The sequence below is a fragment of the Hyaena hyaena genome, unplaced genomic scaffold (assembly GCF_003009895.1).
Source record: "Hyaena hyaena isolate Hyena2069 unplaced genomic scaffold, ASM300989v1 scaffold_1514, whole genome shotgun sequence".
Classification (NCBI taxonomy): Eukaryota; Metazoa; Chordata; class Mammalia; order Carnivora; family Hyaenidae; genus Hyaena; species Hyaena hyaena.
The window spans coordinates 30,633-58,618 of record NW_024082145.1 but is presented as its reverse complement, the minus strand read 5'-3'; the positions used below and the strand labels follow the sequence as shown (position 1 = coordinate 58,618).

General features: G+C 62.6%; 2 protein-coding genes across 4 annotated transcripts in view; one reads left to right on the top strand and one right to left on the bottom strand.

Moving 5' to 3' along the window:
* Positions 1-27,986, top strand: part of BRF1 (BRF1 RNA polymerase III transcription initiation factor subunit) — a 52,827-nt gene that overhangs the window by 21,126 nt on the left and 3,715 nt on the right. For 2 of the 3 annotated variants that reach the window (XM_039223938.1, XM_039223937.1), the window contains 12 exons: positions 7,623-7,654; positions 10,340-10,412; positions 17,059-17,208; positions 18,150-18,243; positions 19,407-19,533; positions 19,982-20,021; positions 20,111-20,203; positions 23,271-23,540; positions 24,733-24,794; positions 25,158-25,239; positions 25,315-25,370; positions 26,130-26,386. In XM_039223938.1, coding sequence (XP_039079869.1) covers positions 7,623-7,654; positions 10,340-10,412; positions 17,059-17,208; positions 18,150-18,243; positions 19,407-19,533; positions 19,982-20,021; positions 20,111-20,203; positions 23,271-23,540; positions 24,733-24,794; positions 25,158-25,239; positions 25,315-25,370; positions 26,130-26,386 — 1,336 coding nt within the window. Of the gene's footprint in view, positions 1-7,622; positions 7,655-10,339; positions 10,413-17,058; positions 17,209-18,080; positions 18,244-19,406; positions 19,534-19,981; positions 20,022-20,110; positions 20,204-23,270; positions 23,541-24,732; positions 24,795-25,157; positions 25,240-25,314; positions 25,371-26,129; positions 26,387-27,986 lie in introns of all 3 variants that reach the window. The other variant, XM_039223936.1, reaches the window with a different exon arrangement.
* BTBD6 (BTB domain containing 6) lies at positions 11,752-13,930 on the bottom strand. The gene is made up of 4 exons (XM_039223939.1): positions 13,498-13,930; positions 13,317-13,407; positions 13,056-13,174; positions 11,752-12,905 (listed from the first exon to the last, which is right to left on the bottom strand). The coding sequence occupies exons 1-4, from the start codon at positions 13,869-13,871 to the stop codon at positions 11,873-11,875; spliced, it is 1,617 nt and encodes a 538-aa protein (XP_039079870.1). The 5' UTR covers positions 13,872-13,930; the 3' UTR covers positions 11,752-11,872.

Here is a 27,986-nt window from a genome sequence, read left to right as displayed (position 1 = left end):
GGGGGGGGGGGGGGGGGGGGGGGGGGGGGGGGGGGCGGGGCCGGGGGGGCCGGAGCCGGGAGGGCCGGAGCCCGCCGCCCCTGTGGTTGCCGGGCCCGACACACGCGCACTCTTGTTTGTCGCACGTGCGTCCACAGGAGCTGTTGCTACCGCAGCGGGTGCTAGAGCCTGTGCTACTTAGCGGGCTCCGGCCGAGCTGCCAGCGGGCCTGTGTGTGAGTGGCCGGGTCTGGCCACGGAGCTGTGTGTGCACACAGAGGCTTCTGTCCCTCGGGGCTTGTCACCGCTCGCAGGGGCCTGAGTGGGAGGGACGGGTCTGCACGGGTTGTCCCGCGGCTGACTGTCTGCGTCCTGCACGCGGCCGCCTGTAGACCCGTCTCCTCTGCCAGGCTTCAGACCCCCGGGGCTTGGTTAGTAGTGGGTTTGTGGGTTTGGCTCACAGGCCTGGGCTGGGCTTCGTCTGACTCTGTGACTCTGGCCACCCCGCGTCCCCCTCTCATGCTCAGCTGAGGTGTGCGTTTCTTGCTTTAGTCAGAGGGAAGTACAGTCGGGGACTCTCCCTTCTGCCACAGGCTCCCCAGCCCACCTTTACCTGCTCCCCTCTGCCCCTCCCCATGTCCCCAGGAACAACCAAGGAGTTAAAAACATGTTTTTAAAACACAGCTCTTTTCTAGACGACTTGTAGGCTCACAGCGCAATTGACGGGGAGGTACGGAGATTTCCCAGGTGCCCCCCGACCTCCCCCAGAGCCAACACCCCCACCAGATGGTGCGTTGGTTATACTGATGAACATGTCCACCCCTGGCGTCTGGGGCTTACCTCGGACTGCACACTGGCACCCCGGGGACCGCTGGCCGGTGCGTCCTGTCTGCCAGCGTCAGGGGACACAGAGCGCGTCCACACTGTGGGGCCCAGCGGTCCTGCCCTGCTCTGCGTGCGTGGTGCGTCCTGGGTCGAGGCCAGTAGCCTCCCCTCCCACTGCGTCCATCGCGGTGGGACCGCTCTGTGGGCAGAGCGCTTACTGAGGGCCACCTTAGCCTCTTTTCCTTCATGGCCGATTTGTGCCTGTTTAAGACGCTTTTGTCTGTTTCACACTGTGAACTACTCCCCCGCTGCCCTTGCTGAGGCTTTAGGTTTTATGTGTCCCCTCGGAGCTTGGCATTCCTGTGCGCTGGCTTCTCTGTGCTGTCTGTTGTGAGGAAAGGGCCAGGTTTCTCTCCGCAGAGCGTGAGGCCCGACGCTGGCGTCTCCGAGCCCTTCTCTGGGCCTCATGCCTGTCCTGGGCCCACACCGGGCAGCTGGAAGCTACGGGTTTGGAACAGTCTGTGGAGCCGCGTCAGGAGGCCGCCCGCTTCAGCGGCCTCGGCGCCAGCGCTGTGCGTGGCCCTCTGTTCTTCTGCGTGAGCTTCTCAAGCAGCCTGTTTCCATGAAAAATCTTCTGGGATTTTTGAGGGTTTATGGATCAATATTTGGGAAATTGAAGTTGACATTCCTTTTAACAGTACTGAATCTTCGCATCAGTGGATATCCCTACCTCTTCAGGTGTTTTTCTGTTGTAGTGATGTTTTATTTTTGATGATGAAGCCTTTTCTGTCCCTCGTTGGATTTATTACTGGGTCTGTTTTGCGCTAACCTAGATGGCATCTTGTCATGCATACAAGTACAGTTGAGTTTTGTATGCTTTAAGAAACAACTTTTTTAAATGTTTACTTATTTCTGAGAGAGAGAGAGAGAGAGAGAGAGAGAGACAGCATGAGCAGGGGAGGGTCAGAGAGAGAGGGAGATGCAGAACCTGCAGCAGCTCCAGGCTCCGAGCTGTCAGCACAGAGCCCGACGCGGGGCTCGAACCCCCGAACCGTGAGATCGTGACCTCAGCCAAAGTCGGCGCTTACCCAGAGGAGCCCCCTGGGCGCCCTCAGCTCACGTTTATTCTGAAAGCTGTTCGCTGCGGCCCTCCCTGGTCATCCCGCCCCCACCGGTCAGGGCGCCCGTGTCTTCCTGTCTCTGTTCTCCGGCAGCCACCCCGTCACCCCTGCTTGTAGGGAATGTCTCTGTCCAGTGTGCTGTTTGTGCGGCCTCTCTAGAATCGGCGGCACCTCGTGCTTTGTGCGTCCTGGGAGGGTCTGGTGTTCCTGCCTCCTGTCTTCCCGCCTGGGCTCTGGTCACATGCGCGTCTCACGCCCGCCATGGGTTCTGCATTTTCCCTTCTGTTTTGCATTCTGTTCTCCTCCTCTGTCTGTTTTAATCTGAGTGTTTTTCAGTGACTTACCTTTGAATTCCCTCAGCCTTTCCTTTGCTGTGTCTCACCGGGTGTTAAACCCGTCTATTAATTTCTTTTTTTCTTCCTTTTTTAAAATGTTTTTAATGTTTACTTATTTTTGAGAGAGAGACAGAGCACAAGGAGGGAGGGGCAAAGAGAGAGGGAGACACAGAATCCGCAGCAGCTCCAGCCTCTGAGCTGTCAGCACAGAGCCCGATGCGGGGCTCGAACCCTCGAACCACGAGATCATGACCTGAGCTGAAGGCGGTCACTCAACTGACTGAGCCCCCAGGCGCCCCTCCTCTATTAATTTCTTAATTTCAATTACTGCTTCTCGTTAGACTAAGTCCTTGGTGACGTCACCCATCGCTGTAGCTGCGCGCAGATCTGTAACGGCTCTGTCCGTGGGTCGATGACGGTCCTGTTCTTACTGATTTTGGGTATTGGTCTTACTGGTCAAGTTTCTAATAAACTAACAGATGCTGTGTTTGACAACTTGAGGGGCTGTGGCACTTTCTGCCCCGAGGGGGTCTCCTGCCCTGGGATAGGCGGGCAGTGTGGGGGTGCACCTGCTCCAGTGAAGGCTGCTGGTCCGGGGCCAGAACTGCACTCCCGGTGTGTGCTCGCCTCCCGCCCTGCTGGCCGCCTGCCTCCCGCCCAGAGGGCCTGGGGTCGGGGGTGCGGCCGCTTCTACGGCCGCCTCTGCCGGTGCTGCCTGCTCTTGGAAATGCCTGGACTTAAGTCCGCCTTCCTGCGGGGCGCACTGCCTGAGCCCCAGGCCTCTGCGCTCTGCCCCGGGCAGCGGGCGCCATAAGGGGAGCACAGACTGCGGGCAAGGCCCTCCTCCTTTTGAGGGACTCCCCACAGGCGTGGCTCCCAGTTGCTCCTTGCGTTTTATCTGGTTTTTCGGTTCTTTCCCGCGGGAGGGGCGCTGTCCTGCTGTCCCGTGTGTTTCTCTGGAGGGGACATCGCCCAGAGCAGTCTCCGGGGAGGGAGCAGCGCCTCCTCGCCTGGCGCTCGCCCCTCATGGACTCTGTCTGCTTCCGCGTGCCGGGCCCCTGGGTGCCTTTGCCTCCAGCCTGCGGGCGAGCCTTTCGAGACCTCAGTCAGGGCCTGCTCCTTCCTTCCCCGGACTCCCCGTGGCTCTCCCTGTGGCACAGAATCCCTCGAGGGCCAGCAGGGTGCAGTCTGTGGCTCCTGTCTCCCTCTCCCTCAGCCTCTTCCCAGCCACAGCAGCTCCTGGCTGCTGCTCCCCTGCCTCAGGTGCGCTGACCTCAGAGCCCCCAGTCACAGAGCACGGGGCGGGGGGGGGGTGCCGGAGTGCAGACGACGTCCGCGCCTGGGCTGCCCGGCCCCTCGCCGAGCCTGCGCCCTGGCCGCAGGGCCTTCGTGGGCCGGGACATAAACGTGTGCTTGAACCGGGAGCTGCCAGCACTGGACGGACCGTCCCAGCGTGGCGGGGAGCTGAGACCCTTGGCAGGGGTGCCTGGCGGGCGGGGGAGCGGGCCTGGGCTTGGCACCTCCCTGGCAGTCAGGGAGGCAGGGCCACTGGTGTGCCAGTGCGTGGAAACTGGCCCTGGGTCCTTCCCACACCTCTTCCAGGCAGGCAGCTGGCACCGGCTGTGGCATGGAGGGTGGGCCGCAGGCACCTCCACCCTGTGGGAATGTCCTGCAGAGTGACGGTGGCAGCCCCTGTCAGTTATTTGGGGAGTAGAGTGCGCAAGGGAGAGCCCACAGCAGGAGCCACAGCCTCGTCCTGACCCTAGGGTTCCGTGCATTGTGTTGGGGACACTGTGTCCGGGAAGTGGAGTGTGGGGGGAGCAGGGTCAGTGTGGGGGGAGTAGGTTCAGTGTGGGGGGAGCAGGGTCAGTGTGTGTGTGGGGAGCAGGGTCAGTGTGTGGGGGGAGCAGGGTCAGTGTCGGGGGGGCAGGGTCAGTGTCGGGGGCAGGTCAGTGTGGGGGGGCAGGGTCAGTGTCGGGGGGGCAGGTCAGTGTGGGGGGGCAGGGTCAGTGTCGGGGGGGCAAGTCAGTGTGGGGGTCAGGGTCAGTATGTCAGGGATCAGGTCCACAGAGCCTTGCAGGGTGCTTCTCTCTCTTCCAGGCACAGCTATTGAGGGGACAGGGTGTTGGGCGTTCCTGGTGGCCTTTGTCCTTAGTGGGGTGTGGCTGTGGGCTCCTCTCTGAGCAGAAGTGTGTCGGGCTGGTGAAGAACTCCCTGGGAGAGACCAGTCGGGGCCAGGGCTGCCCTGCAGAGGGGGTGGGGGTGGACCGTGGACGGGGTGGTGCTGGGCAGGCACCTCTTCCGTGAGGTGGATGTTTCTGCTCCTGGTGCTGACGGCGCTGCTGTCCCCGGGGCCCCGGGCGTCTCCGCGGCCTCGTGCTGGAGTGTCGTGTTTGTGCTCGCGCACGACCTCCTGCTGGACGGGTGCCAGTGCTGTTTTTCTCGATTCTCTCTGGGGTGCCCTGAGGAAACCCTCCCACGTGAGGCCGGGTACAGAAGTCTCATTGTCCTTTGACTTTGTTCTGCTGTATTTAAACCTCTATGAACTTTTCCACCTACTGAAAATGGGTCTGTTTAAATCAAGCCTCGTCTGATTGTTCTTGCGGAGGCACCGCACAAGTAGCCAGGTGGTCCCTGGTCCCTCTCCTGGCAGACCTGCGCCGGGGCGTTGGCCCAGCGTGGGCCGCCCCACCGTGGCACTAGAGCGCTCAGGACACACCCTCCAAACCTGCTGTGGGTCCGCGTGGATGCTCGGGAACGTCTGCAGTCTTCTGACGCCGCTTGTGCTCGCGAACCTCGGAGAGGGCGGCGCTCCAGGCTGGTGCTCCCTGAGCAGAAGTACCACCGGGCAGAGCGCGTCAGGGACCAGCAGCCAGACAGACAGGCTCCTGCACCCCGTCCTGCTGACCTGTTATGGCTCCAGCCGGGGGAGGGTGTGTGGGCGCCCCTGAGCGGGGAGGCGGGAAGCCACTCCTGCAAAGGCGCTGGAGACAGGCCGGCCAGACAGGACTCAGCAGAGCCACCAGCACACCCCCGAACGCCCATCAGCGGGGGCACCTGCTGTGGGCCGGGCCCTGAGGGCACTCACGAGGGGAACGTGGACGCCTGTCCAGGGAAGCCCGTGGCTCACGCTCCCTGTGCCGCGTCCACCTGGATGCACCTGGTGTCCAGTCTCCTGTGGACACACACTTCCCCCCGGGTTTACTGGGGGGTCACAGATGCCTCGGCCTTGCGCTGTTGGGCACACGGCAGAGGAGGTGCGGGTGTTTGCCTGCCCCCCAACACACCCTTCCGCTGGGAAGCCATTGACTGACTGGATCTCCGTGTTTGTCTCTATTTCTTTTCCCCCTTTTTCCCTTTTGAGGGAAGACTGGCACGAAACAAAACGCATGGGAGTTGTGACAGCTGTCCATGTGCGTCTCTGCAGCCAGGTCTGCGGCAGGACACAGGGCAATGCGCCATGTGACCACCTGCCCTGTGCCCCTGCTGGCCTGGTCAGCCCCCCGGCCCCCTGCCACCCCGAGGCACTCACTGAGGACTCGCACAGGTTAATTTGGCTTGTTCTGGACATCGGTAAACGGAAGGCCCTTTCTGTAAGGTTCCGTCACCAGGGAAGCTCTCGGGCCCGCCCTGTGGTGCCCGCTCCATGGTGGGAGTGCGCGCCCGGCCACGGCTCTGCTGGTGGTGGTCGTCTGGGCGCTTCTGGCCTCTTGGCTGTTGGTACGAAACCCTTGCGTGGACGCGTGCTTTCGTGTTGTGAGAGCGAGCCTAGGCACGGAGGAGCGGGCCGCAGGCGGGCGCAGGTTCACTTTAGAGGAAGCCTGCAGGCCTCCTTCCAAGGGTGGCCCCCTCTGCCCCTCCCTGCCCCCAGCCCACGCTGACCTGCGTTTGGGGCTGCTGAGGGCACTTCGCACTTCTCTTGGAGGTTCTTTCTCGTGTGCGATTTGGCTCTTGGCTCCTCCCCGTGCAGTGTCTGTTCAAAACTTTTACTCCTCTTTTTGCCTTTATTTTATTATTGCTTTTCAATAGACTTCACTTTTAGAGCAGTTATAGGTTAAAGAAAAAATTGTGCAGAGTTCCCTGTGCGCCTCCGACCCCCCCCCCCCCCCCCCCAGTTCCCTGTCAACACCTGCGTTAGTGTGTGGACACCTGCGTAAGTCACAGCTGGCGGCCCAGTCACACTGTCATTACGGGAGGCCCATACCTCCCAAGACCCCAGGGCTTGCTCCCGTCATGTGCCTGTGGTGCCTTCTGTGGGTCTAACGGGTGTGAGGTCGGTGCCGCGTGTCCACGACTGTTAACGCCATACAAGGTGGCTTCATGCCCCGACAGCCCCTGTGTTCCACCAGTGCACCCCTCCCCCACCCCGGTGCCAGGGGCGCTTTCACTGTCCCTGGGGCTTTGCCTTTTCCGACATCGTGGACATGGAGTCTCGTGGTTCCTGCCTCTTGGCTCATTTCTTGTGTTTCTGGTGCCACGGTCACCACTCCCACTCGCTCGTGTAGCTCGAATTCCTTTCCTCCCCTTGGCCTCCCATCTTTCGGCCCTTCTTCATACCCGGCCTGCAGTGGCGTCTCCTGCTGAAGCGTGTGCTTTCGGAGATTGAGAAACTGGGTGCCTCCTGTTCAGGGACCTCCGAGGTGGTGGCAGGATGTCTGGGACCTCATGCGAGGCTGTGCCATTGGGGACGCGTTTGGGTCCAGGGTTCCCCTCCTGATGCCTGGGCTGGGCTCTGACTCAGCCCTTGGGGATTTCTCGTAGTTATCTTCTCGGACCACAGCAGGCCCGTGGGTGACATGAATTTCTCCCTCCATGGCTTGTGTTTTGTGTTTTTGTGTATGTGTCCAGCTGAGTTTCATCACTTAGGACATAATCTGGTTACTCCTTAATCATCTGCTGAGAGAGAGGACAGCTCCCATGCCAGTCCCCATAGCTGTCCCCTCGAGCCCCAGCACCATGGAGGTGCCTGCCAGCCACCAAGGGTGGGTGGCCCTCTGTCCATGTGTCTGTCCCCCAGGAGCCATGAGTCGTGGGGCAGAGGCCACACACAGTGTCTGGCCAGCTCTCAGTAGGTGCTGGAGGGACAGACTGAGTGTTGTCACATGCTTCTGGGCTGTGCCACAGGGGGTGTGGGGGCTGTGAGGACCTGCATTCACGGCCCTCTCCCCCCCTGTCCTGGGAGCGGTTCACAGGGGTCTCCATGAGCGGCCCTGGTGCTGACGCTTCACTGCTCTGTGATCCCGTGCTGAGCTTAGACTCACAGCAAGGTCCGGTGGCCCGGTGTTTGCTCTGTGCCTCTGGGAGGCTGTCGGGTAACTGGGGCCCCTGGCTTGGGTGCACGTGTTCCTTGACTCCTGCCACAGACATGCTCCTGGACCTCAGTGACCTGCTCCAGGTAGACCGGTTTCCTTCCTGAGCCCTTTTCCCAGGAGAGGCTGCGACCAGGGCCCAGGACACGCCAGGGTGGGGTCTGTTTCAGAGCTGGGAGGGGGCAGTGGACACGGGGTCTCCCTGTGGGCCTGGGAGCTGGGTGGCCTCGGCCTCAGAACCAGCGGAAAGACCCAGGTGAACTTGGTCTGAGCAAGGGAGATTCTTTAAAAGAGAAAAAAAATGGATTTGCACACATCTATCTGAAACAGTGTCAGAATGGGCACCAGGAGAGCATCTCTTGCTGTGCCACTTGTTTCTGGTCTCCTGAACATGACGGAGGATCCACCTGTGTGGATGGGACACTCGGGGGGCAAGGGGCAGCCCCGGGCAGGGGGAGGTGGCGGGGCTGGGGCGGGCATGGGGGGGGTCACGGAACACAGACGTGGCCACGGGGTGAGGATTTGTGTGGTGTGCTCCCAGATTCCACGCCTTTGAAGAAAGCTTTGTCAGGTCCGGGTGCCCCACATGGGGCCCCAGGGCCCCCCAGTGCTGATGGAGCCGGGATGCCGCCTGTGTGTTTGCTGTCCCAGCTGTCTTCATAAATGGTATCTCTCAGGAGTCCTGCTTAAACGTCCTAGGGCCAAGCTAACCATGCCCTGTTGGGATCATGGAAATGTAACACTCCACGTGCGGCACCCAGGCAGGGGGGGCCAAGGTCTCACGGGCCTGTTTCCATCCCGGGACGTCCCACGAAGGACGCCGTGAGGCTGGTGCAGGACGGATGCTCAGAAGCCCTTAGGCAGAGCCTGGACAGGCCAGGGCTGTGTTCTGGCAATTTCCTCCTTCACACCATTGGAAATGGGAAACCAGGGCAGGGCCAGAAAGGAGGGTGTGCGTCCTTGCTCATGCAGGCTGGACCCGGGCCTCAGGGAAAGCTACTGGGTTGGCCCGCTGGACCTGCACAGTTGGCTTTGACCTTTTATTGCCCTAGATGGAGGGGTGTGCCTCTGGCCCCTGGGCCAGTGTGCTGGGTGGGGGTGGGTGGAGCCGGCCAGCACCCCCAGCTGGGCCCAGGGCCTGGTCTCCCTGGGGCCAGGATGGGTGCAGCACGCACAGGACGTGTTTGTGTGCCTGTCTGTGGGTGTGGAGCACGCGTGTCGGGTGAGGGTCTCACTGGGGGCTCCAGCTGCCGAGGGCTGACATGGGTCTATGCTTGTCTGTACGCCCACCAGGTGGAGCTGCTCCTCTGTGCAGCCCCCGCTAAGGCGTGGCTTGCACAGGCACACTCAGGGCCCAAGTGCCAGGTGCACAGGCTGGGGGAGGGGCTGGCTAGCCACGCCCAGCCATGACCCCACCTTCACAGAGACCAGCTCTAGACTCCTCAGAGTTCCTAACGCATTCCGGTGCGTGTTAGCATCTCTGGCAATGACTGCACGCTTTCTATGGGTGCAGCCTTCCAAATATTTGACTTCCCACTTGAAGTCTGTTCAGACGACTGTTCCCTGCAGCACCCGGGTCTTCATCTGCTTGGGACACGGGGAGGCGGCAGGAGGTGTGAAGCGGGGCAGGTGGGTCAAGGATGTGCTGCAGCAGGAGGAGACGGTGCAGCGGGGGACAGTGAGCTCCACTCTGGTCCAGACAGGCATGAAGTCAGGAGGGTCAGGATGCCGGAACTTGGGGGAGCCTGGCAAAGGCTGGGGTGCTCTTGGAATGTTTGCACACACAGACACGTGGCACACATGCCGTGGCGGGCAGGCTGAGAGCAGAACCCTTCAGAAGGCACGTCCCATGAGCCACCAGCCCTGTGAAGGGGGCTTGTCCCAGAAGGAGGCCTGGATGTGAAGTGCAGGTCCGCCCAGGCTGGCACGTTCCATGTCCTCCGAGGGGGCTTTGTACCGTTCCTTAGCACTCCCGGACGGCCACAGGCACCTGCCTGTGCTGACAGGGGCGTGCTGCACACCAGGGTCTAGACTCTTCTTTAGGGTCCAGTGGCCTCTTGGGCACCAGGCTAGGGGGCCCTCATCGGCCAGGCACGATTAGGCAAAGAAACTCTGGAGAGTCCCAGCGGCGGGAGCAGGGGGTGCCAAGCCTGCACTTTTCCCAATTCTGCACCCTGCCCGAGCTGACGGACGTCTTCCATGCCTGCAGTCAGACCCCCTTAGAGGTCCCCTCCCCACAACATGCGCAGCCAGCACAGGGCAGGCTCCCAGGGCAGCGGGGCTCAGTCACCCTGGAGGGCCGGGTCCGGGGGTTGGTGGGCCCCACTGTGGTTTTGGACTTGAGGTGGGAGTGGGCAGCATGTCACCAAGACCTGCAGAGACCCACGGCCACGACCGAGCTGCTCCCAGTGAGGGGCTGAGGCCATGACCCCTGGGCCTGTTGGGTGCATGGGTGTGGGTGGTGGCCAGCAGGCCCCAAGTGCACCGGCGCACCACTGAGTCACAGGCCACGTGCTCTGTGTGCTTCTGCGTTGCCAGCTATCTCTTAGGCAGCTTTTGTCCTCAGCAAATCCAGTCACTGCTGAGACGGTGGTGGGGCCTGGAAGAGCTGCCTGCGGCTGGGAAGCAGGGCCCTGGGCCACTGTGGGCTCACGGGGGCTGGCAGAGAGCTCTTACGTGGGCTCCACCAGACTCAACGACAAAGTGCATGTTTTAAGAGAAAAAAAATGTTTCCTAAATTGCCATTCTCAGTAGTGGCTTTTTCATGACAGGTGAACGTTTACGTGCTGGGGAAGACCTTCCTCCTCCTGGCGAGAGAGCTGTGCATCAACGCTCCAGCGATAGGTAAGGCGGGGCCGGCAGAGGGCATCAGGGAGGGGGTCACAGCGGCTGCGCCAGGCAGTAAGCTACACTGTCTGCCAGCAGCCAGGAGCCCCACAGCCTGGGGGTCACCCTGGTATAAAAGCAGAGCACCCCATGGGGGTGGGTGAGCGCGCAGAGGGAGATAGGTGCTGCTGTGTTGGGGGCCCGCCCGCCTGCCTTGTGAGGAGCACATCTGGTGGCGGTGTCTCCAGAGGCCAGGACCCCTCCAGACCGGGTGCCGCTTTCCTGGCCACATTTGGCCTTCACCGGAGCCTCCCTGGGAGGCCTGTTTTCAGTCCACTTGGAGGGCCTGCTCCTGATTTTGCCCATTGAGGCGCGGTGTGCAGGGCAGGGTGGGCTGGGGGCGTGGTCCTGGGTAACCCACAGGATGGTCCCTGGAGGCTGGGAAGGGTCTAGCGGGGTGGGTCAGGAGGCCAGAAGGGCTGCAGGATGGGGGGCAGTGCGTGTCAACCCAGAGGTACACCCAGCTCGGCTTTCTGCTCCCAGCTCAGACCCTCTCCCAAAAGGCCACGTTCCTGTGGCCAATGACAGGGTCCTTCTCTGTGGAGGTCAGGATAAGATTTTTTTCAGAAACAAAACAACCGTGCATAGAGCATGTAGCCTAGGAGAACAGAGGCAAAAAGCCCGAAGAGCCTGCTTGACCCCAAATCATGCCTGGGTGGGGGCGGCCCAGGGCCTGCCATGGAAGCTGCCATTGAGCCCGAGGCAGGAGGTTGGTCCCCAGGGTCTGGAGGTGTGGACCCAGCAGAGAGCCCCACGTCACCCCACCACTCGCAAACCTGAGCTCCACAGCAGGGCTTTGTGTGAGAAGCTACGATGTTTTAGGAAGTACAGACGCTAGCACACACCCGCCCTTTTCCAGAGCCTTCTAAGAAGGCAGCAAGCACGCCCTGGTGGCAGCCAGGCTTGCCAGCAGAGGGCACACTCAGGGACAGACAGGGAGTCTGTCTGCCTCCCTGCCAGGGAGGCCGTTGGATTCTAAGCAGCACTGGAGGGTTTGCTCTGTGCTGGGAGTCCATCTCCACACACACGTGGGAAAGTGCGTGCCCAGCTGAACGCTCCCTCGGATGTTTACCTGCCAGTGGCTTTTATCTTGTTGAAACTCTGGGACCCATTCAGAAACACTACTTTAGGTGGCTTTTTCCAATTTTGGATTTGAAGGGAAGGTTTTAGGTTAAGTGTAGGCCTAAAGTGGGCCTGAAGCCGGTCTCGGGACCCCAGAGCTGCCCAGCAGCCCAGACTCAGAAACGCGGGCAGGGCTCTGGCTGTGCGGCACAGCTCCGACCGCGTACGAGAGCGCTACAAACTCAGCAAGGTCTTTAATGAGGTCCGCGAGGCAGTCGGCGGGGATGAAAGGGTGGCACAGCCTCCTGCACGTCCCTTCCTCCTCCCGGCGCCCCTCGCAGCGCACCCACGCCGCCTCAGGCGTAGAAGATGAGCTCCGGGATCTGCCCGCCCTGCACCCCGGTCCCGTTGGTGCTGTCCGAGGAGCACTGGAACTGGAAGGTCACCTTCCCGCACTGCACTTCCGTCATGCCTTCCTGCCCAAAGTAGCTGAGCTCGCTGCCATCCAGGACGGCGCTGGCGGTGTAGAAGGTGTCCTGCTCGACCTGCACGGGGTGCTCAAACCAGACGGAGAAGGTGTTGCTGGAGCCGTCCGAGACAAACTTGGTCAGGTTCTGCGCCAGGACCACGCCCAGCCGCTTCAGCTCGATCTTCACGCTGTACTCGGCCTTCCCCGAGCTGGAGCCGTACAAGCCCAGCCCGGCCACAAACACCCTTCTGTCCACGGCAAACTGGATGCTGTCGCAGCGCCCGCGGTAGCGCCACTGGTTGCTGCGGTAGGCGGAGGACTGGAAACGGTGGCACCTCTGCGGGGCCAGGCCCTTCCTCTTGGTCAGCGGGAAGCTGAGGAGGGGCTTGTTGGCCGCCGTGTACCACAGGAAGATGCTGTGGGTCTCCTCCAGCGTCAGGAGGTCCGACTGCGCAGCGCCGTTGGCGAACTCTTCCAGGGTCATGGTGGGAATCCGGACCAGGTAGAGGACGGGCCCCAGGACGTGCCTCTTGTTGCGCGGGGTGGCCGGCAGACCCTGCCTCTTGCACTCTGCTTCCGCCCAGCTCAGGACGGCCTCGAAGACCACGGCCTCCTTGGCATTGAGGGCCTCCCGCGTCACGATGATCTCCAGCGTCTGCCAGTCAATCTCACAGAAGCCTTCAGACCTCAGAGCCATCTCCGCCTGAGCATCGATGACCTCCCAGCAGCGCTGGGTCAGCTCGGGCTCCTCAAACAGCCGGCTCTGGGACAGGAGGACACAGGCGTTCTTGGCTTCCAGGCTCGTCTCCAGGAAATTGACACAGGCTTTAGCTAGTGCGGGCACGATGTACTTCTTGGCAGCGTAGAGAGTGGCCAGCACCGTGTCGGCTTCCAGGTCGATCTCGTCACTGTACATGTACCTAGGAGGGGTGGGGACCAGGTCACAACGCTGCATGGGGCATGCCCATCGGTCTGTGCGGCCTTCCTGTGAGAAGCCGCAGGGTGCCAGCTGGCGGCAGCCAGGCAGCAAGAAGCCACCCCCTTCTCACAGACTCGTGCAGCAGACTTACTTTAACAAGATTAAGAAAGCTGCGGGCTCCACGTCGGGGATGTGGATTTCTGACTTAACTTCTGCCAAGTCGCCATAAAACATGGCATAGAAGACGGAGCTCCCGACGGCCAAGACGTACTGTGGATGACACAGGAGCTGCCCTGAGCCCCGGACCCTCCCCGCCCGCAGCGGATGCCGCCCCTGGGGTACAGGGCAGCAGCCCCTACTCAGGCGGTGGGCAGTCGCCTCTGCGGGCTTACGGGGCCAAGCCTCTACCAACCTTGTGGGCGGGCACCCTGCGGGCCGCTCCCGGGGGCCCCACGATGAAGTGGACGTCAGCCATGAGCTCGTTGTTGAACATCAGCGCGTTCCTGCAAAGGGCAGAGGCACACGGCTCGGGGCTCGGGGTTCGGGCGGGGGCGGGGGCAGGGGCGCGGGGTGCGGGCGCGGCCCAGGCTCACCTCTCGCGCAGGGTCGGGTGGAAGGACTGCCAGTTGGGGCTCTCCAAGTTGTTGTTGTCGGGCGCGGGCGGCGCGGGCGCGGGCGGCGGCGGGACAGGCGGCGGGGCGCTGGGCGGGCCCTTCCTGCCCGCGGCGGCGGTGGCGGCGGCGGCGGCGTTGCTGTTCGCGATGTCCGTGGCGGTGGCGGCCGCGGCGCCGGCGGCCGGGTACAGCTCCGCGGCCATCTTCGCGGGCAGGGCGGCCTCCGGGCGCGACGGGGGCGCGCCGTGCACCCTGGCGCCGCGCCGGGGCCGGGGGGGCGGCTCTGCGAGCACCAGGAGCGCCGTGAGGCACTGCGCCACCCGGCCGTGCAGGCAGGCCAGGGGCAGCAGCATGGGGCCGCGGCGGGCGCTGCTGCCTCGGGCCGCCCCGCCCCGCCCGCCGGCCCGCAGCCCGCAGCCCGCAGCCCGCAGCCCGGCCGCAGGGGGCGCCGTCCGGCCCGCCCTCGCCCCTGCCGCCGCGTCGCCCGCGCGTCACGCCGCGTCACGCCGGCCCCGCGCCGCTCCGCCTCCGCGCGGACGGCGTGCGCGCGCGCGCGGCCTGGGCCCCGCCCCCGCGGGCTGCGGCCGGCTGGGGCGGCGCGGGCGGGGCGGCCCCCTCCGCGCGCGGGGTCTGCCCTTGGGGCCCGGGTCTCCGGGGCCGCGCGCTGGAGTCGGCCTGCGTTGCGCTGCGTTGTGCGTGCTTGACGCGCTCGCCTTTCCCGGACGCCTCCGGCGCGGCCTGCCGTATTCGCCCGCACCCCAGCGAGGCCGGCGCGCGTCCGGGGGTGCGGGCGAGGGGGCGCCGGGTCGTGCCGCTTCTGCGTGGGTCCTGCCCCCGCGCCGCGCCCCTGTTGTCTGGGGCAGCCCCGCTGTCCGCCCGCACGTGTGGACGGTTGTTTGCCGCCTACTTGCCTTGCGAACTGTTTGGTCGCTAAACGCGGGGTCTGGGGACCTACCCAGGGCCTTCCTGCCAGCTCGCACTCTCCGTCCTGGACGACCGCTCTCGGGGTCCCTGGGGGGCTTTGTGCTGTGCACTGGGCGGCTCCCCCTCGCGTCCTTGCCCCAAGCCAGCCTCAGGTCGGGGAGACCTGGGGGGGATGTCAGCTTTAAGCGTCTCCTCCTGGCGCTCCTCGCTGGTCCCTCTCGCGCTCCCTGGGCTTCTGTGAGCTGCTCTTCTTTCCGTCCTGAAGTCTGCCTGTCGGCCGTTTGAGTGCGGGTGCTGGGCCTGGCGGTGCCTCACAACCTTTGTCACTGGACCCCGGGGAGAAGGTTCCACCTCCCCTCCGAACTGTTTTCCTGCCCCTGTTCAAGCGTCCTGATCCTGCCCCCCCCCCCCCACGTCCCTGAGCAGTCGGGAGCTACAGCACACTTGGCCATGGGCTCCATTTTGGTTTGGTTTGTGATTTGGTTGCTGAAGACTATTTGGAGAAAAAATACATTTTTTTATTTTTAAGTCTATGTTTTTGAGAGACAGAGTGTGTGTGCACACTGTGGGTGGTGGAGGGGGGTGAGCAAGTGATGGGCAGAGAGACAGGGAGGGACAGAGAATCCAAAGTAGGCTCCATGCTGTCAATACAGAGCCTAACAGGGGGCTGGAACCCACAATCTGAGAGATCACTACTTGAGCCGAAATGGGATGCTTAACCGACTGAGCTCTCCAGGGACCCCGAGCAAAGATATATTTTAAGAGTTAATGTTTGGGTCACCTGGGTGGCTCAGTCAGTTAAGCGTCCGACTTCGGCTCAGGTCATGATCTCACGGTTCGTCGGTTCAAGCCCTGTATCAGGCTCTGTGCTGACAGCTCAGAGCCTGGAGTCTGTTTCAGATTCTGTGTCTCCCTCTCTCTCTGACCCTCCCCCACTCACACTGTCTCTCTCTCTCTCGTAAATAAATAAACTTTTTTTTTTTCTAAATGTTTTATTTAGAGACAGCGAGAGCAGGGGAGGGTCAGAGAGAGAGGGAGTCACAGACTGAAAGAGGCTCCAGGCTCTGAGCTGCCAGTCAGCACAGAGCCCGACGCGGGGCACGAACCCACGAACCGCGAGATCATGACCTAAGTGAAAGTCAGACGCTTAACCGACTAAGCCACCCAGGCGCCCCAATAAATAAACATTTAAAAAAAAAGTTAACGTTATTGTTAGGATTGGAAGTGTTTTCAAAAGAACATCAGAAGTAGAGATCAAACTTTGACCCTAATTTCTGACATAGAAACTTGAGTTGAAAACTGCTTGTAAAAGATTGGAGACAAATGAGCCAGGAGATGGCGGGAGGGCCTGGGCTGAGCTGGCGGGCAGCGCCTCTTGGTTGTGCTTTGTCACCAGAGTCCCCACCAGCTGTCCAGCCCCATGTGCCCAACAGAGGCGGCTGCTACCACTGACCGCCTTTCCAGAGATGGCACAGCACCCAGGCCTCTGGAAAGGTGGGTGAGTAGCAGTCGTGGTCCGTGTGGAAGGTGTCACTCCAGGCCTCGGAGACCCAGACCGCTTCAAGGCCTGCTGCCAATCTCTGCGTTTCCTTACGTGCGCCAGGACTGGCAGAGGATGCAAGGGGGTGCTTAAGGGGGTGCCTATAGGCCCTCGTGGGGCTTTCAGGGGTCAGAGCTCAGTCAGCTAGGCCCGTAGATGCGGGTAGGTGGGAAAGTGATCAGGCCAGAGCTCCAAAGGAGGGTGCCTGGCGTTGGTGGACAGCCAGGGTCACCTGCTGGTGCCACTGACCAGTCCCAGGATCTTGTCAGTCTGCCCTTCCTCTTCCTCCACCATCTGATGGCACAGCTTTCTGGCTGGCCTGTGGTCCCCTCAGGCCTCAGCAACGGCTGCCCTTGAGCAAGGCCTTCCTGGATGGTCCTGTCCAAAGGTGGTCTTGCTTCTGCTGTCCTTTCCTGGACGCTGCGCGACTCCTGTGCACGTATGGCAGTGCCGTAGTCCACTGAGTTCAAGTTACTTGATCCCCCACGCCCCCGGGGGCCGGAAGTTCCTAAGCCTAGGCCAGGAGTCTCCTGGCCCGTAGCTTAGAGCAGGGCACGCGCGAGGAAGAGCGTGTGTGTGCACATACACCAGCGAGGGAGAGCGTGTGTGTGTGCACGTATATACGGGTGTCTCCGAGCCCTCCCTCACTAAGGACTCTGTGATTATTTAAAGAGATGCACACACACCTGTAGACAGAAGAGCAGAAGGTGTAGCTCACGTTTCATAAGAGTAAACGCAGCAAATAGATAGGTGACAAACACACTGTATCTCAGTCATAGTCCACGACACACGCCAAACAGGGCAGCAAGGTGAGGTGGGCATTTGGGGTGCCTGGGCAGGCTTAGCGTCCTGCCCCAGGAAGCAGCTGTGGGAGGGACGTGGGTGAGCGGCCCCGGCCGAGGGGTGGGGGACCCCAGGGAGCCTGTGCAGCAGAAGGACTGGGAAGGGTGGCCCTGAGGGGGAGGTGTTGCGTCGTGTTTTCATGTGCTGTCCGGACCGGAACACGCACATGCCACGAGGCCCAGTGAGGCGAGGACACACGCCCGCCAGCACTGAGGCCCACGTGTCCGCTGCAGACCCGTGCCTGTACATCCCCCGCTTTGCCCACCTGCTGGAGTTCGGTGAGAAGAACCACGAGGTGTCCATGACGGCCCTTAGGCTCCTGCAGAGGATGAAGAGGGACTGGATGCACACTGGCCGCCGCCCCTCGGGCCTCTGCGGAGCAGGTATGGCCGTGTCGCTGGCCACCATGGTGGTGTCTGTCCTGACTTCTGCGGGCCAAGCACGTGGGTGGTGGGAGGGCTGTGGGTGGGCTGTCTCCACAGCTAACTTGGCCCTTGGGGACTCCCAGCCACTCCCTGCACAGACTGTCAGTCACAGGGACAGGGCAGGGCTCGTGGAGCCCAAGGCCACGCAGCCAGCCCTGCCCCGGCCCCACTGCCTGGTCTTTACTACGGAGTGTGTCTGGGCCTCTCAGGCTGACTCCTCGGCCCCCAGAGGGTAGCTGTCTGCTTTTCCCTCTAAGCAGCAGCTGCCTGAAGGCGGCCCTGCAGCCCTCTCCTTGTTGACTCAGGGTCTGCCGTAGCCCCTGGGCCTGGAACCCCCCCCCCAGCAGGCCCCCACACCCACCAGCTCCTCTCCCGTCACCGACACCAAGGGCCTGCGTCCGCGCTCAGCTACCAGCAGGGTCGTTTCCTGTTTCAGAGCCTGATTTCCGAGTGCACGGCGCACTCAGGGCCTGTCCTAGAATCAGCCTGGCTGTAGCGCTACGTGGGGCCACTGCCTTTTCTCCCTGATCCTGGGCTGTGTCCCCAGAATCCTCATGTGCATTGCCAACCAGTGTGCCTGTTCGACTCACCTGAGAGTCTGCTCGCTGGTTTGAGGGGTTACGTGAGGGTCTCAGGTGGATTTCAATTCTTCTTGTGCGAGAGACGGAGTGTGTGATAAGCTCTTTCTTCGTGGATAAATCACGGTGTGGTTGTGCACAAAGCAGAGGCAGCTCTCAGGCTGTGATGGTCACGTACTGTAAGCGTTCCCCACGGCGAGGCCGGGGACGCAGCGCCTGCAGGCCCCCCAGGCAGGGCTCTCCCCGCCGCAGGTCATCGGCCCAAGTGCTGGGCTGCCACGCACCCGTCCCGATTCCTGATTCCCGTCGTGCCCCCTCCAGCACTTCTGGTTGCAGCCAGGATGCACGATTTCCGGAGAACCGTCAAAGAGGTCATCAGCGTGGTCAAGGTGTGCGAGTCCACACTGCGGAAGAGGTAGGTGGGCGCAGACACTTCAGCCGTCAGGCCCAGCCAGGCCCGCTGGTCAAAGCCGCCTCTGGGGGGCTCTTCAGGGGCGGGGGCCGCCCGCCTCCCTCCTGGGCGTCTCGGTCAGTCCTGGCGCCACACCAGCGGCATCTGCTGTGGGGCCCCTTCCAGACCGTGTTTCTCTCTAAGGTAGGTTGAGGTGGACTGTGGGAGCCCGGGTGCCTGGGCCCCCCACTCCGGGGCAGGCCTGGCTGAAACCGAGGGCCGCTGTGCCCGTGAGCTCCCGCTTTGGGGTGCGGTGTTTGTGGGGTGGCACAGCTCAGCCTCAGGTGCACGTGCGCTATGGCAGGGTAGTCATGAGCCCAAAGCCCGGTTGCCGGCAGACCTGTAACTGGGCCTCTTCTCACCACAAGTCTGGAACATTCGATGGCTAGTTTTCAACGGAGATCGTGTCCTGTGGCAGTTTTCAAAGGCAGTTAGTAAAGTATTTTACTCGTTTAATCTCTAGTTCTCTTCAAAAAAATTTAAAAAACATTTTTTTTTAATGTTTGTTTTTGAGAGAGTGTGAGCAGGGGAGGGGCAGAGAGAGAGGGAGACACAGAATCTGAAGCAGGTTCCAGACTCTGAGCTGGCAGCACAGAGCCCGACGCGGGGCTCGAACCCATGAACCGTGAGATCATGACCTGAGCCAAAGTCGGTCACTTAACCTACTGAGGCTCCCAGATACTCCCTCAAAATTTTTATTGGATGTTTTGTAGGTTGGGGCGCCTGGGGAGCTCAGTCGGTTAAGCGTCTGACTCTTGATTTTGGCCATGGGATCGAGCCCCTGAGGGCAGGGTGAGGGCAGAGCCTGCTTGGGATTCTCTCTCTCCTTCCCCCCTGCTGGCCTTCCATCTCTCTCCCCACCCCGCTCAAATAATGAAAAATTAAAAAAAAAAAAAACAAACATGTTTTGCTGACCTTGAGTCAGCAGTTAGCTAGGGCTGCCGGCTTGGCCTCCTTCCTTCTGGGCCTTCTGGGTCTCCCCGTGGGAGCGACAAGGATGCCACGGGCTTTCCTCCCAGGGTCCCGCTGTGGGCGGTGGCCAGCAGGGCCTGGTGACCAGCGAGCGCGGCGGGGTGGCGGGCGGCTGTCTCCAGGGGCCCTGTCTGCGGGCGGCTGTCTTGTCCCAGGCTGACGGAGTTCGAGGACACGCCCACCAGTCAGCTGACCGTGGATGAGTTCATGAAGATCGATCTGGAGCAGGAGTGTGACCCCCCGTCCTACACAGCCGGGCAGCGGAAGCTGCGCCTGAAGCAGGCGAGTCCCCGTGTCCGTCCGGCACTCGGGTCCTTCAAGGCGCTTCCTAGACCTCGTGTCGCGTTCTGACTTTGGATTGAGCAGCTTAGTTACGAAGGTTACGCTGGTTCTGTGTCCACGCGGCTCACAGGGAGAGGTGGACAGATGGGTGGTGGGGCAGGGCTGGGGCCCCGAGGGCCAGCTCCCCCGGCGGAGGGCCCACGCCTTCCCAGGGTGTTCCCGTGGCGTCCTGGGCAGGCGCCGCCTTGCTCTGGGCCCCGTTGTTGACGTTTACCTGGGGGACTGGGACCCGGCCACTGCCCCAAGTGCAGCCTGCAGGGCCCCCGACGACCCTGGGGAGGCAGGTCCAGGCAGGGCCTTGGGGTCTGTGAGGCAAGGCGGGGTGTGCGCCACGTACGTCCCTCACGCCTGCCTGTCTCCGCTGAAGCTGCTGGGTGCTTGGTTTCAGCTGGAACACGTGCTGTCCAAAAGGCTGGAGGAAGTTGAAGGTGAGCCGCTGATCTTACCGCACGGACCCTCGGCTTCCTCAGAACAGCGGGCTTTGTGCTCACGGTTCGCTTTTAATTTACCGCTTCAGGCGAGATATCCACCTACCAGGACGCAATTGAGAACGAGTTAGAGAGCAGCCGGCCGAAGGCGAAGGGGGCCCTCGCCAACCTGACTCGAGATGGTGAGTGCCGCTGTGTCCCCTGCGGCCTCGCGGGGCCGCCCCTGCCTGCTGCCGAGGGGCCCCGGCCCTCCCGTGCCGGGCACAGTGTCCAGCTGCTCTCAGGCCCCCTGCCCCCCAGGTTCCGGCCTCGGGGAGCCGCGCGCAGCACCCAGATCTCGCCCCAGCCTGTCCTGCCGCCGCCCTCCGCGGGCCTGCGCCTCCTCCGCCTCCCTGGGGCGCCCGCCTCCGCGTCGTGGCTCACGTGCACGTCTCTTTCCAACCTGGGGCACGTGCGCCTTCTTGGGTGGGTCTTCTGGTGCGCACGCGGTCTTCCCTCGTCGCCTTCCTTCCGGGCGCTGTGGGGACCCCGGCTGTAGGTCCCTGGCTCCCGGGGCCAGGCACTCACGTTCACCGCCTGCTCCTCTTCCCCGGGGCCGCCTCCTCACCGCACCTCAGAGCCCTCTGGCCCGCCCCACGCCGCCTTTCCCATACCCGTCCGTTGCTGCCATAGGGGTGTCCTCCCCCGTCTTCACCGCTGTTGTGCGAGGAAGACCCTGGGCTCCCGGTGCCGCACTCTCGGTCCCCGCGTTTTCCTTGTGAGTCGTGGTGGCGGCAGCAGGCATGGCCTCCTGCAGGCCTCGGGGCGGCTCCGGGCCGCGATGCCGCCTCACCCGGTGAAGGAAATGCCCAGGCCTGGTTCTCACCGCATCTCGTCTCCGCCGCCAGCGAGGGTTCCCGGTGTTGGCGGGGCCTGTGGAGAGAGCGCGGGGCTTCCTGGGCCCTGTGAGCGTGAGCTGCCCCCTGGACGGCGCTCGGTTGGGCCTCCCCGTCTGGGCCCCCGGCACCGTCCAGCAGGCGGGCAGAGCAGGGGCTCAGGACACGTTTGGTTCGTTGTTTCTGTGGGATTTGCTCACTCATGTTTTTGCGTAGCCTCGTCTTCTGGCGTCTTAGCTGGTTCCCAGGTCCCCGCACATCCTGTGTGTGTTCTCTTGCCACCTTCCGGTGCTGAGCAGGACCGCCTGCTTCCAGCTTCGCCCGCATCCTGACCTTCAGGGTCACCGCTTGGGGTGGCTTGTGTGCGGGGCCCGTGAGCCAGTGTGAGCGGCAGACGCCGTCCTGACGCTGGGGGCTCCGGCTGGCGCTGCTCCCTGAGGCCGAGGTTTCTGTGACAGTTCAGTCTGGTTCTGGTTGGTTTCCCTGGCTCTGTGGTTAGAGACGCCCCAGGGCTTGGGGAAGGAGGTCCATGGGCCTGGCTGGGTCATCGCACCTTTTCTGACCTTCACTCACTGCCCGGTGGCCCCTCAGGGACAGAGATGGCAAATGTCAGCTGCCCCCAGCGCGACCCCCGCAGCCGCTATTTTCTGACTGGATAGTGTGTTTGGTGCCTGGCTCTGGGTGACCAGAAGGGCTGTCCTCGGGGCCGCGTGCCCACCCTGCCCTGTCCGCGTGTGCCGCTCCGCTCCCCTACCTCGGCCCTTTCCTGTGTCTTCCTCTTCTGAACGGCAGAGAACTGGACGCCACCTCGTCACCCAGCCTGAAACTTTTTCTCCCGTAGCAGGAGCAGCTCGTGACTTATCACGTGGTATTCTCTGCGCTGCGGCCCCCTCGCCCCAGCCCGCGGGAAGGGAGTGCAGGTGGCCGGGGCCTGGTCCTCGGGCAGGGGCGCGCAGATGTCAGGGCAGAGCACAGCAGATTAATCCGGAAGGGCCGTCACCCGCACGGCGTTCCTGCTTCCAGGTCGTCATGGTTCCCCCAAGAGCGGCATCGGTCGGAGCGTAACGTTCTCTTGGGAGTTGGTGCTCACTGCGAGCTTGAACTGTAACACTTTCCAAACCAGAGCAAGCCCCCCCCCCTTTTTTTAATCTTATAATGTTTAATTTTGAGAGAGAGAACGAGCAGGGGAGGTGCAGAGGGAGAGGGAGACGGAGCATCTAAGTGGACTCTATGCGGAGAGCCGAGAGCCCGATGTGGGGCTTGAATTCACGAACTGCAAGACTGTGAGCTGAGCCACAGTTGGATGCTTAGCCAGGCGCCCGTAGAGTAAGGTCTAACGTAAACTTTAAGTTTTGTAAGGAATTATGCACGTCGTTGGTGACTTTTAGTAGTTTTATCGAGACATAATTGATGTACAACAAACTGCAAATTTAGAACGTGGCGTTTGGTGAGACGGACCAGCGCCCCTGGCAGCCCCCGCTCCCTGGGCCTGTGTCAGCCCCCAGACCCCAGGCCTTTGGAAGTTGGTCGTGCTTCCTGGAGTTTGTCCTCCGTGGGGTCCGGAGGAGCGTCCTGACTCTGCCGCTCTGCTCTGTATGAGTGTGCGGGTTGGGGACACGGCCCCCAACCTGTGGTGCGTGGCAGGCCCGACGCACACCCGGTTGTTGGCCCGGCCCAGGCCACCGCACGTGTGCAGTGTTTTCTAGGTTTGGGTTGTCGCACACGCAGGGCCGAGAACGTTTGCGCGCAGGTGACTGCGTGGACGTTTACCTCCTCTTTTCCCAGGCGAGCGCCAAGGAGCATGTGCTCCCGTCTTTGGGGGGCCGCCACGTGTGCCCCACCGGGATTGAGAGCCGCTTCCTGACGCCACTCACGGCCTGGGGCGGGTGAGGGCGCTCACAGAGGCTGCGGCCCAGTCCTGAGTGGCTGCGTGTTTTCTCACTCCGACACGAGTTGTTCGCGGGATGGCCGCATTCTCGAGTTTGAGGCCATTGAAGTTACTGATGTTTTGCGGATTGCTTCCCGAGTCGCTTCCTAGATGTGACTAGGAAGTTTTGCCGAATTTAAAGTCACGGGTATTTTTCTCCATTTAAGAAAAAAAAAAAACCTTGTGTTTTTAGTTGTTATGTTTATCTTGAGTGAATTTGTGCACTAACGTGAGACAAAGGCCGAGGGCCGTTCTAGGCGTGTGGATGTTGGCCCAGCCCCCACCCCGTGACCAGCCGGGTCTTTGAGCCGTTCTTTAATCAGTTGGTTACTCATGTTAACGAAGTAACTGCCATCTGCAGCCGGACAGCGACGTTTCTCTGCACAAAGGTGGGGCTCTCTGCCTTTGCACGCGGTTCACAGGCGGTGCGTGTGGTCGTGTCCCTAGGCTCCGTGGACGACACCTCGTCCAGTGTGTTCGGTGAGGACGATGCTGAGGACGAGGAGCTGGAAGCCGCTGCCAGCCACCTGAACAAGGACTTTTACCAGGAGATCCTCGGCAGTGGCTTGTCCGGCAGCTCCGACATGGGCGGAGACCCCGAGGGGGACGCCAGGCCCCCTGCCCTGGAGTCCCTGCTTGGCCCCCTGCCCACCGCGGCCAGCCTGGGCATCTCAGACTCCATCCGAGAGTGCATCTCCTCCCAGAGCCAGGACCCCAGTAAGTGCCCAGGGCCCGGCGGGGGCGGGGAGGTGACCCATAGATTCCAGGTCCAGGTCGCCTCTCACATCTGGGGGAGGGGTGCTGTGCCCGCTGTGAGAGCCATCGGTGACCCCAGCATGGGCTCGTCACCACCCCCAGATCCCTTCCCCACTGGCCTGCCGGCTCAGTACTGGCCAAACCCCTCCACGGACGCGGGCTGGGTCCCCCACCCATCCCTTCTTGTCTGACGCAGGGCACAGTCCCTACTGGTTGGGCTCCAGTGCTGGCAGTGCTGGTGGCCGAGCAAGAGCATTCCTCACCGCCACCCCCCCCACCCCGCCCCAGGAGAGGCCAGGGGTGCAGGCTCCTCTGGTTCTGCCACGTCTTACCCCCGCGCCAGGCCCCCTCAGGTGCCCCCAGGCTGCAGAGTGTGGGCCCTGCCTCATCTCCGGGCACCAAGGGCAGCCATGTGTGTGCCAGGAGCCTCCGTGGGGCTGTGGTGCTCAGACGTTTATCACGCAGCCTGTAGCCAGGCTTGGTGACGGGCAGGCACATGCCTGCCCTGATGTGACATCCAGGGCGAGAGGGGCAGTGACACAGACTGAGCCCCACCATTAGTTAAGGACATGCAGGTTGTGCCGCGATGGCCTGTGCAAAGGCCCCGAGGCAGGAAGAGGCCGTTCCCACAGGAGCTAAGGAAGCTGGCAGCGAGGCAGAGGGGGGGGGTGTGAGCAGCGCGTCTGATGCCAGGGCCAGTCCGCACAGGGCCTCAGCCCAGAGCAACAGTGTGGCCCGCGGGGTGTGGGTGGAATCCAGAGGACTCAGCAGAAGACCATCTGGTGATCGGGGCCGCAGAGAGCAGGGGCTGCCCCATTCTGTGGGCCGTGCAGACTGTGCTGTTGACCCAGCTGGGGCAGGAGGGGTGGTTGGCGGGGCTTGGAGACATCCTGAGTGTGTACACTGAGGACTCCCGGCTGCCCCTGAGGATGCTGCTGTCCCCACGAGGACTGGTGGGGCCACCCCGGCTCTGTGGTGCACACGGCACCATGGTGAGAGCTGCACGCTGCACACGGAGCAGGGCCGGCGCTGCTGGCCACGAGGGCTCCCATACACCCCTGGCCAGAGCCCTGAGTCCTGAGACAGCCCGGCGCCATGCGCGCTCGCTCACCAGAACTCGGCCCTGAGTGACACTGGTGCTGTTTCCCTGTAGCGGACGCCTGTGGAGACGGCGAGCTGGACCTCAGTGGCATCGACGACTTGGAGATTGACAGGGTGAGTGTGAGTGCAGGCTCTGCCCCCAAGGGACACGTGGGCTGTGCTGGCCACTCCACCCTGCCCTCCAGTGGGTGGGGGGTCCCCACATTGGGCCACCAGACACCCTGGGACCCTCGTCACTTCCCAGGAGGGCACCTTGCCCTCAGCTCAGTTCCTTCTCAGGGACCTGGGTCCCTGAAGTGTGGCCTGGCGTCTGCACCCCCGCTGTTGGCCATGGAGAGGGTGCAGGACGACAGGGTCCCGGGTTGGTCCCCCCAGTGAGCCTATAGCCTCGTGGGTCAGATCCAGCCCCGACCGGTGTATACGAGCAGGAAGGGTGTTTGTGGCTGAGACCTGAGTGTGGTGCCGTGTTCTGCCCAGTACATCCTGAATGAGGCGGAAGCCCGCGTAAAGGCCGAGCTGTGGATGCGGGAGAACGCGGAGTACCTGCGGGAGCAGAGGGGTAAGCGCCCGCCCGCCTGCCCGGGAGCCGGGACCACGGGGCCCGTGCTGATCCTGCCATTTGGGGACTTTTCAGAGAAAGAAGCAAGAATAGCAAAGGAAAAGGAGCTCGGCATCTACAAGGAGCACAAGGTAGGGGTGTCCGGTGCACAGGCCGGCCTTGCCCCCCCAAGTCACTCCAGGGCTCCCAGGGGGCGGCACTGACCTATGGCCCTGGCTGCCCAGTCCTGACTGTGCTGGCCTCCCCTCGGACGGACAGATGTGCCCTTTGGCTTTGGGGAAGATCCTAGGCCGGCTGAGTCAGGACCTTGTGACCTCTGGTGACACCAGAGGTCCCATGTCTGTGACCTGGGGGAACCTGCTTGTCATGCTGCCCTTCCTGTTGGCGGTCACAGTGACGTGGCTTGCTGCTCATGTGGCTGGGTGGGGAGCACCTTTCTGGGGCAGGGAGTGAAGGAGGCCGGGGGTGGCCCTGAAGCCTGGGCTCAGGGTTTGGGGCCCCAGCAGCGTGGTGGGGAGAGGCTGGCAGGAGGCACAGGTGGGCCCCTGTACGTGGTCCAGCACCCAGGACGAGGTCTGTCCCTGCTGGGGGATGCCTCGAGCTCAGGGATACCATGCTCTGCCCCGTTCAGGTGTGTGTGGGGGGGTGCTGGTGGGCCACTTGCCCCGAGGTCTGCCCCCAGCTGATGGTGAGCTGCCTGTCTGAGAGCGGGAGGGAGCCAGGGCCCTGCACGCCTCAGCTCCCGTGGGCTGGGGTCCTCAGGGGACTGTTTGCTGAGCCCCCCCACCTGCCGGTGTCCCGCCAGCCATGCCCCCACATCCCATGCAGCACCTAGCAGGTTCCTGGGCATCAGGGTCCCCAGGGGTGGTGACTCTCCTGTTTCCATTGAGCCCAAGAAGTCCTGTAAGCGCCGGGAGCCGATCCAGGCCAGCACAGCGGGGGAGGCCATCGAAAAGATGCTGGAACAGAAGAAAATCTCCAGCAAGATCAACTACAGCGTGCTCCGGGACCTCAACAGCAAGGGCGCGGGCGGTCTGCCCGAGGGGGACGCGCGGCCCGAGGAGCGGACCAGCTCCCGGAAGCTGTCTCGGAGGAAAACGCCTGCCAGGAGGCACCGGGCCGACCCCGTGACCAGCGTGGGGAAGAGGTGCTGTGCCCAGCGAGCTGGGTGTTGGTCCTGAGCAGGGGGAGGCCTGGGCGGGCATTTGGCACTTGAATGCTGGGGGCAAACGTCTGCCCCACATGGCAGCCGCCGCCCTGTGTGTTCATGTTTGCATGCAGGGCCGGGGCGACGAGGGGCCGCAGCCCTGGAAAGGGGCTTGTGGCCTCAGGGTGCTTTCTGTCCAAGGAGCAGGTGAGCCAGCCTGTCCTCCCAGGAGGGGCCCTCTGCACCCCCCGCTCCAGCCGCAGGCCTCTCTCTGCGGAGAGGGCAGGACCCAGAGCAGAGAGCATGCCCGCTGAGGGGGTGAGCAGGGTCAGCCTGTGGGGGTGGGGTGGCCACACTCCCCCGCCCCGCCCCCTACATCCCCCCCCCCTTTCTGTTACTACCAGACGTTAACTCTAATTCATCAGAGAAGTAATAACATTTTGAGTACATTTTTGTCTCAAGTGGGAGGAAATGTTTTTCAAGGTTTCTGTGATACTTTTTTTTTTAAGCTTTGTTTATTTAAGAAACATCTGCACGGGCATGGAGCTTGAACTCACGGCCCGGAGAGCAAGAGTCGTGCGTTCCAGCGACTAAGCCAGCCAGCCCGGAGATGCGTTTGTTTGTTTGTTTGTTTGTTTATTTTTACTATTTTATTTATTTTTTAATGTTTTATTTATTTCTGAGAGAGAGAGAGAGAGAGAGAGAGACAACGTGAGCAGGGGAGGGGCAGAGAGAGAGGGAGACACAGAATCTGAAACAGGCTCCAGGCTCTGCGCTGTCAGCACAGAGCCCGACGCGGGCTTGAACCCATGAACCATGAGATCATGACCTGAGCTGAAATCAAGAATCAGATGCTTTACTTCCTGAGCCCCCCAAGTGCCCGTGACACTTTCTATAAGTTGGTGATTCAGCTCCCTGGTCCCCAAGTGCCTGGCACAGCCTGCCACAGCCCAGCACCCCTGTGACCCCTTCCGGTCATGGTGTAGGGCCTGGGGAGGCGCCCCCAGCCTGTCTCCTGCCTGCTCGGTGGACCCCCAGACTGGAAGAGGCAGCCAGGGGACGTGAGCCCTGAGGAGCTTTGCAGCCCTCCTCACAGGGCCCCCCTGTCCGGCTGCTCAGGACACCCTGTGCTGAGAGCCCGAGGTGCCCTGCCTGCGGTGCCCAGGGGCTGCTTTGCCTCTGGCCGCCAGTGGACAGCGTGCGGGCGAGCCCATCTCCTGGGCCAGCTGTGCCCCGTCGGCCCTGGCGCGTCTGTGGTCCGGGCTATGAGAGGGCGGGCAGGCTGGGGCTGTGGGCCGAGGGGAGCAGCGTGCGTCCCAGGTACTCACGGGCCTCCTCCAGGCCACTTGGCCCAGACCCCCGCCTCCCCGCTGGCCATCCCACACACCACTGACCACCATGACCCTTCTCCAGCCAGGTGGGTGGACGGGGCCGGCCTCCCAGTGGGGAGGGAGAGCCCACCTCAGTGGGACTCGCTTACCCTGAACGGGGCCCGTGGACTCTGCTGGCACGGCCACACGCCCGTCTCCCACCTGGAGGCTGCCGGCCTGAGACCGCGCCTATGGAAGCGTCCTATGAGCGCTCCCGGGGCCTGTCCACC

Excerpts from the sequence above, each read along its gene's own strand:
- BTBD6 (XM_039223939.1), bottom strand. The coding sequence starts at position 13,871 with ATGCTGCTGCCCCTGGCCTGCCTGCACGGCCGGGTGGCGCAGTGCCTC. Across the intron at positions 13,175-13,316 it reads GCAGGGTGCCCGCCCACAAG|TACGTCTTGGCCGTCGGGAG; the intron begins GTTGGTAGAGGC and ends TGTCATCCACAG. Across the intron at positions 12,906-13,055 it reads GCTTTCTTAATCTTGTTAAA|GTACATGTACAGTGACGAGA; the intron begins GTAAGTCTGCTG and ends CACCCCTCCTAG.